Here is a 12,623-nt window from a genome sequence, read left to right as displayed (position 1 = left end):
TCCTACATGAAACTACTCACGACATGGTCTGTGGATCATCTTGAGTAACTGGGTCATGATTTCTGGAAAGAGACATTGTTGTTTTTCAAATGTTTTTTTTGTTTGTTTGTTTGTTTGTTTTGTTTTAAGCACCACAAGCCATCTAGTTCAGTTATTTTGGAGAGAAGTCAGACATCTCTACAGCTGATATCTCCAACGCACAGCAACACACACTAAAACAAGATAAATCGCACTACAAGTAAAGAAAAAATCTGTGTTTTTCTTTTATTTTGCAGTGAACTATCTGTTTAAGATCACCACTGAATGCTGTGTGTTTAAGGAGTGGTAGTGAAGTTATAAGTTCTCTGTCACAGGTCATGATCCCTTTGATAGCTGATGTAGTCGGCCTTGTGTTTCTTTCTCGGGTTTGCTTAGTATTAAGTGTGTCAGGATACGTAATAGTCATAAGACACAGCTTTCACAATGCATCGACACACAAAGTCACATTTTCATAATAGAGACAATTAATATCGCCAATTACTTCAACAGAAGAGGAGAAGAGGGAAATATTTATCAAAAATGAGCATGCCAAATGTGCTTTTTGACCTGCAACTGACACATATTTGCATTTTATAGCTGTCGTGTCTGGTGATATTGGTTTCTCACTTGTCTTTCATTGTTGCGCTGAAAGTGCAAATACGTCAGGGATCGATTTGGAGAGTCCTGAAATTCCAGTGGGTGGGGTGCAGGATGGAAAATGGATTTTGAAAGCCAGAAGTCTCAGCACCTGGCAGAAAAGTCATTGATATTGATCAACAACACTGTCAACCATCCGCAGATATATAGTTCATTTTGTACTGTTGGCCAATAAATATCTTACCTCTTACTCATTTCCATATTTATAGAAATCTCCTGCTACAATCTGTTCTCAGTGTGGGTGTAGTGCTTTAACTCAGTTTTAAAACACCTCTGGGTTGGTCACGCTAGCAAACAACGACATGCAAAAGATACTTACGTGACAAATAGACTTGAAAATTATCGGGCTTTTTATTTAGGAATAGTCAAGTGCGTTTGTTGTTTTTCAGCAATGACCTGCTTCACATTCACCCTGCCAATTAAAGTCTCAACTACTAGCTGCCCAGTACAACCAGTACTCCAATGGTGACCACTAAGTAGCCTCACATTTTGGGGGTTCACATCTTCTTTGGTTACACATTAACAATAGGTGTTGGGGGATGTCAGTATTCATTTTTGAGTTCCCAGCTACATGCTTTCCTGCTGGTGTGGGGATTTTAACTGGCAACCTTTTGCAACCTAATTGAAACTTTTTCTCGCTGTGCGTATATGTGCCTCTAGGACTTGTTTACACCTGGTATTAACATGAGTTTTGGTAATATGAACACAATTAGACAGCCAAGGCACATCGCACATTGCTATGTACACCTGTGTCTATCATGCGTCTCCAGCTGACTGCTTGTGTTCAGATTTCATTACTGCGGGCCCTGCGCACAGTTATTATGTCCACACTTTCTCTAGAGTAGGGTTTTATACTGAAGTCTGTACTTTTAAAGGTACTGACAGAATTACATAAGAACTACTGAGTACCCATTAATATTAAATCCAGTTGTGCCAAATTTCAGTACCTGAGAACAAATCTGAGTCAGAAGGGCAGGTTTTGACAAGAGTCACGGTTGCTGCAAAGTTTCCTGACGCCTTTAAGCAAGCCTTGGAGCTCAGAAAGCCGACCACAGACATCCTGCGTCGACTTCTGAGCAAGCTATATCTATAGCTGCCGTGTTGATCTGTCTCGATAGGTCTGTTCTATTTTCTTTTTCACTTCCTTTGTCAGGGCTGCACAATAAATAAAATATTAGCAAAATCACTACATGGCCAATACAAATCACAAGAGCTGCAATTTTTTGATGAAGGTGAAATGTGTCACAGCATGCCATTATAAATGAAGCACTGTGGTGCTACAGAAATGACCCGCCCAGCAAATTATATTCCCGATGTAAGGGAACAGTCCTGTTTGGTGTAGATGCGAAAATCACATCTTAATGTTTTAGAAATAAAATACAAAAGTACCATTCCCACTGAATTCGTGTGTCATATCGCAATTACAGTATCTGTTAAGATAATTACCTTTGCATATAGTGCAGCCCTAATTTTAGTAATAGCTTAGTATCACTGCTAGGCAAGCAGACACACACAAGCAGACAGACAAGCAGGCAGTGGATTCACTCTCTCAGAGCAGAGGGGAATGACTGTGTTTTAGTCCAGTGCATCACCTCTGCAGCTTCTTCAAAAATCAATTTATTACTTTTTGTTAAAGAGAAAAATAAAGTACCAAAACAAGGTACGGGTGGGCACTGGTCCTTAATTCAAGTCATCTGAATGGGTAACATTATTGGTTCAAAGTTTTATAGGGTTTTAGCGCTTGGCCACCAAAGCAAACACCAAGTCCTTCTCAGATGACGCAGTCCCTGTTGAGGACACATCAGGAAGCATTAGCAATTTATACTTCAAAAGATACGTGGTCAAATGCATCCCAGACCACCTCAGCAAGTGGTTTGAGTGATAGGATCAGAAATGCATCTTGATGGCCATGTAGACCTGTATTTAGCACTACCCAGTAGTGATCATATCACCTGAGAGGCATGTTGATACCAGGTTGGCAAGTGTTTTGAGCGATCAGATCACAATGCATCCTGGTGGTTGTTTACACTTGTACTGCTGTGCTGTCCACTTGTTAGTGGATCACCCAAAATGCATTAGATTAGATTAGATTAGATTAACTTTATTATCCACCGTAGTGAAAATCAAACTATGGACAAAAAACAAATTACCAGATACATCACACCATACAACAACAAACAAACTGAACAAATAGACAGGAAGGCAGGCAGGCGAAAACATCACATCCTACAAAGCATGCACCCAAAATCCTTTGGTTTCCCTGGTGCAGTCATTTTGCATTCAGTGCTTGTATGGCATATGGCATATTAATACCAGGTGTAACCTGGCTCTAAGATTAGTAAATTCCTTGACACTCACCAATAGAACCAAATATATTCACATACTGTACATAAACAGCATAACTGCGAGGATGTGTTGGACACTGTCTACAAATATTTATCATTTTTATTTTTGTACTAAGGCAACAAGCAGAGCAAACCTAGATCACATTTCCAAGATGTTTTGGGGCTTTATTGCACATTGTCTCCTCCAATTCCAGCAGATGGATGTCCCTCAAGTGGCCCATAAATATGTTTCGAAAATAGCATGTTTACTATAGTTATCCCCATGAAGTTAACAGTGTAATTGCAAGTGATGTTTCCTGCTCCATCACATTCTGCCGCAGTGAGTCATCTGCTGTCACGGAGACATCGCATGCCGAAAGGCCACAGCCTTCGCCCAATGTTGCGTTGATAGTGGATCAAAAGCTAAATCTGGCGAGTTTTGCTGGCCATCACTAACCTCAGCTTCCCACTGAGTGATTCAGACCCTTTGAAATGTGACTCTGGCGCTCTTGTGAGCTAAATGATTGTATAACACTTCATTAGAATTGGGAAGTTTATCACCACTTTTTTTTTAGCCAAAGGATTACTGTCACATTGTCCTGATTAGGACTTTATGGTTTTAGGCATGTTTCATCACTTTCAAATTAGGTGGAGAGATGGATTGAGTAACTTGAGGAATTTATTTACTTTTTTGAGACATGCTCTCTCAAATAGTTGTTTTAGAGGTTCTGAGGGTTTGTTGAGCCCTTTTCAGACATGGAGTACGTAACGTTGACTTCATCTGTTTCTTAACGTGGGGGCTTTTTGGCACTCAGCTTTGTAAATGTTTGTCAGGGATTTGTACAGACATGACAACACATGTACGAAAAGAGCGTGCCTGTTTGTTCTGTTTTTTATTTATTTATGTATTCGGCAACTTTAAATGCCTGTGTGTCCCTTTGTATCATCTCTCTCTCTAAATTTGGATCTTTTCATGGGTCTGTGAATGCAGCGCAGCAGGTGGAGCGCTCCAGGAGTTTTATTTAGTTTTTTTTTTCACCTCAGCAGCAGTTTGTCACTCACAATGTGAATAATTGATCTGTCGATCCATTCACAGCTGATCGGATCACATGGATGAAGGAACAGTTTGTAACTGAAAGTAAAGTTTTTGACCCAGCAGAATGAACAGTTAGGTTTCACTTTCAATGTGTCTGTCTGTTGCGATGTCTATAAATAACCCAACGGTGTATAAAAATTTATATTCCACAAGCGCTTCTAATAATCAGTCCAACTCCAAAAATCTATTTGTGGTGGCAGATGATTTAGTTGTGGTGTCCTGCCACAAAGAAATGAATGTGTGGAAAACCCTGATTCATTCGTCTACGTGAAGAGAATCTTAACAGCAATTTAAAAGTGGCTTATTCACCATGTTTTGTGGTTGATTTTAACTGATTTAATTTTGTTTGTACTTACAAGACAACAATTAGAGTGAAAAACATTTTCAAATGCTGTTAAGACATGCATTTCATTCCTTTTTCTGTAAGAAACCTTGTGCTACCATGGTGTTAATGTTGATCTAATGGCATTCAATTCAGACTTGTGTTTGCTTTGGAAATGCTACCAAGCTCAAGCTAGTAAAATTGCTGGTGTGACTGTTATGGGAAAGTGATTTAGGTACGTATTCAGACTGGGTTTTACATTGTCAGTGTGTGTATCTCATTACTAAAATCTACATTTTAAAATTGCCTAAATAACTGTGACACACAGTTTGTTTGGGAGAAGTCCCATTAACTCAGAAGCATGTTTAAGATAAATTGTGGTACCCTGGCAAAGCCTATAAGGGAGGTGTTGTGAAAACGGAGGAGTGGCGAAGCTCCAGGTCGGTGTCTTCACTACAGGAGGATCATGACAGTTAAGATTAGGTGCAATTCCCTCCTTTGAGCCATATGTCTTTTTTTCTTGACATGAGAACAAAGCAGGTTGTGTTGCTCTGTGGTCATAAATAGCAGCTGCAGCTTTACCTTGATGACACACTTATCCCAGAGGAAGAGAAAGGGTGTGTATTTAGGGAAGCAATGATGATACAGGAGCGTGCAGGTAATTCTACCCTCGGCATCGCCTCATCAAGCACTTGGCCTTTCACCCGGTGAAGAAGAGCCCTGCTGACTCGTTCACTGGCTTCCTTTTAAGCCTGCTGCACTCTGGGTATTTTTAGCATGATTTCATATACTGTGTGCAATTAAGTAGGATGCTGGTAAACAATGCTCTGGTATGGGGCCAGCTCCAAACTTGGCTCGGTCCTGATAAGTCAGACAGCTTCAACTGAAAAAAGGAATAACTTAATGTGCTGGCAGGAGTGCAGCGCAGTCCATGGGGGTTGCAGGGATTTTTTTTTTGCACAGAAACACTTGTGTTTTATATTTGCGCCTTGCCACACATTCTTTTGTGTCCATGGGGGAGGAAAAGGATGAGACACTGACTTTTGAAGTCTTTCTATCTTGTCACGTAAAGCATTCCTCACAGATTGAGTAGGACAACGCAGACAACTTCACTGCTGCCTCATTACAGTACATATCAGGCTGAATTAAAAAATAAACTATGTGTTTATGTCTGTGCGTCTTTAGCACATTTAGATAGTGATAGTTTTGTGCCTTGGTGCATTTATGTGTTTTTAGGTGCGTGACTGCGTGCATGCAGGATTTTACAGTGAAGAATGGGCATTTATGTATCCAGGTGTGGACACTATGCATGCATGTAGGTACGTGTGCATGCATTTGCATATCATTTGCAGTAGGTAAGTGTGTATGTGCATGTTCTTTTACACATATCCACAGTAACCTCTGACCTATGAGGGTAAAAATACAAATGGGAGGTCAGAGTGGCACACGGCTCACCTTTAGCATGGCTCTTTGCATTGTCAAAAGATATTTATATCTGGAATGAACAATTGAGAAAGATGGGTTTGATTTCCCTGCTGTGGCCTCGGGCCCGGCCTTCCTGTGGGTGCAGAGTCAACCTCAGTCAGATGCGCTGATTGGAGCCAGATCCTTTGTCCCAAATTCCGTCTCCTTGCACCCTTGAACCTCACGAAATCTCTAAACTAAAACCTTCAGTCATTGGTGTAAGTCCCACATTACACAAATCCAGCTCTAATGTGATGTTGTGAAATGTCAGGAGGGCGATGCGGAGAAACATGTGCTGGTGGATGAGAAGGATGACATGCAGGTGAAATAAGGTTGAAGCTGAAATTCCACCAGCGAGGCAGAGCCGCTCTTTTACAGTAATAGTCATCGCTCGGGTGTGAAGAGGAATGCTGCTGTTAATTTCTCACTCTCTGGACCCACTTTTGGTGTTTTTCATTTTTATGAGGAGGAGGGAGGACATCTGTTTGCGTCGTTGACCCTTACAGGAATCCTCCGGGGACCTTTTAATCATCCGTAGAGATCTATAATGTGAAGATGCAGTGATATGCTATTTTTGTCGACTCTCTCGCCAGATGCTTCCCTGAACTCTTAATACGGCCATATCACACCCCTGGGGTCCATGAATTGTCATATGCGATACTGTGAAGGAAGGTAAATGTTCTGCAGGCGTTTTATTTTACTGTCCCAAGAGTACCCCTCTGCTCCGTAAACCTCCACAGGCCCCGGGGCTCCCGAGAACCCCATTCGCTGTAAATACCCAGAATTCCTAAAACTTTCGAACCCTATATATTCTGAATTCCTCAGACGTCTTCAGACTCTTTGTATCTCAGATGCTCTGGTACTCAAGGGGGCAGTGAGACCCCTTAACCCCGCCTTATCCTTATTTTCCAACCTAATCCCCCCACTGCCCTTCTCTCTCTCTCTCTCTCACACACACACACACACACACACACACACACACACACACACACACATTTGCACACACTCACATACACCCCCTGCGATGGATTCCAGATCGGGAATTTAATGCATTTCTGTTTCGCATCACCTCCAAGGAATGCAGCACGCGTGCCACAAGCCTCATAACCTCAGGCCGATGAGTGCGAGGATGTTTAAAAGAGAGAGGGATGATGGGATACAGACGCTGCTGGGGGTGATGGGGGGTTGTGAAGGGATGGGAGGAGGGGTGGGGGGCGTTTGACAGAGCGCATCCGGCGCGGTACTTGGCGTTAATGACAGGCCATCTTGTTGTATAAAGCAATGTTAGTGCAGCTGCGGTATGTGCCGAGCGCATCTGGACTGCAGATTTTTGGGAATGCATTGTGTGTGTGTGTGTTTGTTTGGTCTGTCCCGTCTCACACAAATTAACGACTGTTGCACGATACAGAGAGAGGATGGAGTGAATTAACTTAGTTGGGGATCTTTCGAGGGGGGGCTTATCTAAAAGCGCAGATTTTACAAGTCTTGTTTTTCTATTCTGGCAGTGTCGGATATTTAGGCATATTGAATCTCGTCAGGATTAGACGCTCGTTGTCAGTTTGCTTGAAGGGAAGGAAAAGTTGCTGTAGATTGACCACAGTGAAGCACTGCATGACAGTCAGGTCTCTGTGAAACAGAGCCTCTAGTTAATTCCCAGTTTGACTTCACCTGTATGGAGCACCTTTGCAGTGTGCTCTGATAATGTAGCCACTTAGTTCATCAAAGGCAGATGTTTATCCTTCATGTAACTTACAGTCAAAGGTACCTGATGCAGGTCACGTCCTAGTTGGTACTCAGAGCAGTGAGCAAAACAATACAGTTTTATTATTTTGATCCAGATCATGGTCAGCTAGGTCTTGACAATATGAATACAAAACATCAATTTAGACAACATTAAAACGCTAACATTGTATGGTTATATATTGTTATCTTGTGAATTGTGAAAACAATTATTTGATTACCGTATTATCCTCACAAGTCTTTTTACTAATAATTGTCTAAACAATAAAAAGTGGCCATCACCATTGTCTCAGTCTTCATATCACATAAAAAGATATTCAAATCCTTACATTTAAGAGGCTAAAACTAGCGTGGTGTTTTTTGCATATTGAATCATTTAAATAATTCATCAATCAGTTGCTGATAAACTGTCAGTAATTAACTTACAAATCGTTTCACGCTAATCAGGCCATGCACGATTAAATTCATTTAAAATCAATGCAACATGTCCACAAAACCACTCTAAAGTTGTTGTGATCGCAACATCCCGGATGGGCTGACTAATCTTGTTTACATAATCATTCACCACATAGTTTCTGATTTGAACCAATTTATCCAGAGAAATTCTTTTCTAAGAAATTCTAAGAAATCATTTAGCAATTTTGTTGTTGATACTAAAACCTGGGCATTGTGTCAGCACTAGTATTACAACATTTCAAACACTACCTGTCTGTAATCGTAACAATATGATTAAATGGAAAGTAGGTGTTTGATGATATTGAATTCTCACCCAGATGTAATCCATAGGTGTAAATGGAAATTACCCCCAAAATTCTTATGATAAATGACAGCATTGAACACAGGTTTTTTAGCCTAATTATTAACAGTGACAGTGTCTACCTGCTATTGTTATTTTTTCCCCTCTCAGTTTTTATTAAAATTCCCTGCGTGACCCAGATCTTGAATTACTCTATAAGTCCCTTATCAACCAGTCGTTACAAAAACAGGATGACAGTTTAGTTCAATATAGTTATTGTTAAAGAACAGCAAATGATCCTGGTGATATTGTCTGTATTGTACATAGCCAGACAGAAGACAATGATCAGCTTTATTTTGGAAAATTGGAGGTCTAGACAGTGAAGTCATGGAAATTAAGTCACCATTTCTCCGTTAAGTGTTCTGTCCCCAGATGAGCTACAGTTAACACACTTATTAAAGTTTAACAGTGAGTGTGGCTCCACATGTATCTGTATCTATTTGCCATCACAAATGCCTAACTTTCAGCTGTATTCTGGTGTGGTGTGTGACATTCTGGCGCCCTCTGGTGAACATATGATGTCAAGGCAAAAGTGCAGCTGGTTGTGGATTTGTGCTTTAGCCAATCATGGTTGTGTAGTGCTGTATGTGTGTTGTTTAAAATATCTGCTGTAGTGTTTTGCCTGTGAATAGTAATTATTAAAAGACAAAATACAGTCAGTGCAGTAAAGCCAATTATTTAAGATTTGTTTTATTCAATAGTTCAGTCTTCTGCTTTTTACACATATATATATAAAAACATAAAATAGAAAGCACAGTGTTCACGCATGAGAGTATCAAAGGCACTGATGGTTACAGTACGACAACAACACAGTAAAACTGTTGTGCAGTTAGCATTCTTGATCAGACTGAGACTTTGGCTCAATGCCCTATTTCTGACAGTGTTTACAAGCAGGAAATGTTTAAAGGCAGTACATTAGACAGATATAAATCTAGGTCAGACAAACTGGAGGAAAAAGCACTTTGATGATAATGAGAAAATGTTTTAGTGAATTGTACATGGTATTTAAATTCAGGCTGTTCTTTAAGAAGACAACTTTGTTAAACATTATTGACTTTACATTAAATACGTCATCCTCAGCTGCTACTGATGCTGCCCTAATGCAGCATAACTTTAGTAGGAGAACAAAAACAGAAACAATTCTTAAAATATGTACAAAAATCCCTTATTTCCATGTAAAAATGGTCCCAAAGACTTGAGAGGAAAATGGACACAAGAAACAGAGCAGGGTTTGTAGCAGTTTCAGTAGGTCATGCCTTTTTATCTATATCACGACTTCACTGATGCAGTTCAGCATCGCTTAACTTCGCAACAAGTGACCCTAAAACATTCTCAAGTGATTTACGTTGGACACGTCAGACTCTGGTTAAAAGTAGTGCATTTTATAGACATAAATTAGGGCAAAGTGGAATAGAAGAGGCCTTTTTATTCAATGAGCTTTAGCTCCACATTTCAAAGTGTTATCCATTCAGAGGTGGTGAAACTTTATTTTATTTTATTTTATTTTTTGTAAATGTTTTGCCTTTGATTTTATTTTCTATGGGCTTCGCTGACAGACAGCTGACCAGCTGCATAGTGCACACTGACAATCCTCCGGTCTCCACTGGCTGGCCGAGATTAGCCTTGGCCGCTCTGCGCTGCACACCACTTGGGTGGGGTGAGAGCTAGCTAGTGGTGCCGCTCAATTGGAGATTACATTACAGTGTTAATGCAGAAATATGGGAGCCACTCTCTTGTCTCCCCTTCAGGTAGCCATGGTGAATAAGCTGCCTCATTTTGAGCTGCACCCCCTTAAGCATTGTTAACTATGTTAGCACCAGGAGCTGTGCTGACACTGCCAACAATGTTAACATAACAAACAACAATGCTAAAGGGGGTTTTTCAGATCAATGTTTATCCGCTTACTCACCGAGACATAATGTTTCCATAGCAAAGCAGTTGGGTCAGCAAGGTGTTATTACCAGTAAATGCCAAATGAGTGATGCCACTAGGTAAATAGTTCCCACCACCTGGTTGGTATGTAGTGCAGTAAAGGAAAGAGTAGCAAAATGAGCCCAAAGACCAACAGGCGTAACCGATCAAAAGTGTTCTCAGGGGTTAATCGATTGTTTTGGTTTTTTTTTTGGTAAATCTCGTGTGTCTCTTTTTACATTTTTTTTCAATGTATCATTCTCAGTGCCCTCTCAAAATTGTGACATTTTTGCAGATCCATAAATGCATCGCAGGCTGAACTCAGAGTTCTTTTTTTTTTTTTTTTCTTCCATGGCAGTTTGAGTAGCAGGATGGATCGCGGGCGAGAGAGGCAGCTGCTGCATAGGCGAATGCAAGAAAACTTTTAGACCCAGAGCTATGAGTAAGTTTTTCATTACCTCCGCCTGATGTTCTGCTGCTTTGTCTGTGCCCAGAGTACGCTCTGAGCCGTAATTTTAGCTTTGGTCAGCTCTTACATAATTGACAGTGTCTGCTGTTAATAGAAGGTGAAGTACCATCACAGTCGTTTAAAAGAGACCGATAGTTTCAATAATGCGTGACTGCTGGTCCTACAGGAGCACAGATGTAGATAAATTTGTGTTTATAAATGCATCCAGTTTCAGCACGTAGTTATGCTAAGACTGGTGTTTCATAAGCACTGGGTAAATGTGGGATCAATCTTATATTATGGAAACATTTTTAGACGGCCTGCTCAGAAGCACAAATGACTGATTTATACTTTATGTGTGGTGTGTCAATGACTAAATTTTTTTTTGGGGGGGGATTTTACCCTTTATTGACAGGGCAGCTGTAGAAATGTGGGAGAGAGAGAGGGAATGACTTGCAGGAAAGGGCCACATACCAGAATCGAACCCGGGCCGCTGCAAATGCCTCACCATACGGGCGCACACTCTAGCAGGTGAGCTAGAGGCCGCCCCAATGACCTAATTTTGCTGTGCTCTTTTACTTCCATAATACATTTTTCATCCTGCACACCATTTTTGAAATAAAACTCCCTAATTGGACTTTAAACACACCATACCATTCTATGTTTTAGCTGCTCAGTTTTACAAGACCAGTTAACTGACAGGTTAATCATTACATCTGACAACAAAGCTATTATTCCATCATTTTTCCTACTATTATCATGTCTTTACTCAGTATTTTTGTTGCATCCCTGTTAGAATTAATGAACTTAATTCTCTTTAATGATAATTAGACTTCTCTTTTGCTCCTTTTAATCTATGGTAGTCCCTAATCATAAAATGCCCTTTTTTGGACACTGAAAATCCAGTTACCAGACCAAACTCTTACCAGTCACTACTTAGATATGTTGCATCAAAGATATTATGTCCCAGCAGTCCTTTCTCGCTGTCTCCTCTGAGTTGAAGACATGTTTATTAAGGTTTAGGTCTTACGTATTTACTGGGCCTGGGTCGTCTGGTTCTTCATCTCTTGCCATTTCTTCTGCCTCAGACTGAGCTCTGCATCAGAAAAGGCGGCTGGACCCCAGTTGGTGATCATCTGCTGTCCCTTGGAGCCTGGAGGAGAAAACATCGAGAGTAATCACCGTAGAGGTGGGATTATTTTATTCAAGGTGGACTATAACCTTTAATTATTCCACCCTATGTGCAGTTATGTGTCACCGAAATAAACTGTAAACAACAAGTCAAAGCAATTTAGTCCTGTTTGAAATTTTAATAGTGGGTAAAAGGGATAATTCATATTTTTTTGAAGTGGGGTTAGGTTCTCATCCATAGTTGGTCTATTACCTACAGTTGATGTTGGTTTGCCTCCAGTGGTTAGTTACATGTTTTAAAGGTTAGTTTCTATTCACGAAAATCAGACATCACAACAATTAAAGTGACACAACAACACAAACTGGTTAAGGTTGATCTAGATCAGCAACTCAAACAACAGTTCACTGTAGTTTGTTATTTGGATGACGTAACTTGCAAATGAAATGCAGTAGGCTTTAATTCCTTCAAATCATACCATAACTTTACCACTTTGCATAATGCTTATATGCTTCTGATTTGCAGAAGTTCGTTTTACACTGCTGGCATATTACAGATGATAGATTATTCTATTGGTATTTATCACAGATAATATTCAGTCAGTAAAATTTATTTCACTTTGATTTGTCCAAAAACTTAAGGGATTTATACATCATCTTCTGAGGCTAAAGGCCAGCATCAGACCTAAATATATTTCTTGTTTAAAGCCCCTGCATCA

The 12,623-nt window shown here is 40.3% G+C and overlaps 1 protein-coding gene across 1 annotated transcript in view; it reads right to left on the bottom strand.

The window, feature by feature from the left end:
- Positions 1–9,091: 9,091 nt before the first annotated feature.
- swap70b (switching B cell complex subunit SWAP70b) overlaps positions 9,092–12,623 on the bottom strand; it is a 39,439-nt gene continuing 35,907 nt past the window's right edge. The window contains exon 12 of the mRNA XM_042495800.1: positions 9,092–11,929. Within this exon, the coding sequence (XP_042351734.1) occupies positions 11,811–11,929 (119 nt within the window). The 3' untranslated portion in view covers positions 9,092–11,810. The remainder of the gene's footprint in view (positions 11,930–12,623) is intronic.

This window comes from Plectropomus leopardus, chromosome 11, assembly GCF_008729295.1.
Source record: "Plectropomus leopardus isolate mb chromosome 11, YSFRI_Pleo_2.0, whole genome shotgun sequence".
Lineage (NCBI taxonomy): Eukaryota > Metazoa > Chordata > Actinopteri > Perciformes > Serranidae > Plectropomus > Plectropomus leopardus.
Note: the sequence above shows the minus strand (reverse complement) of the source record. Positions and strands in the feature narration are given on the sequence as shown.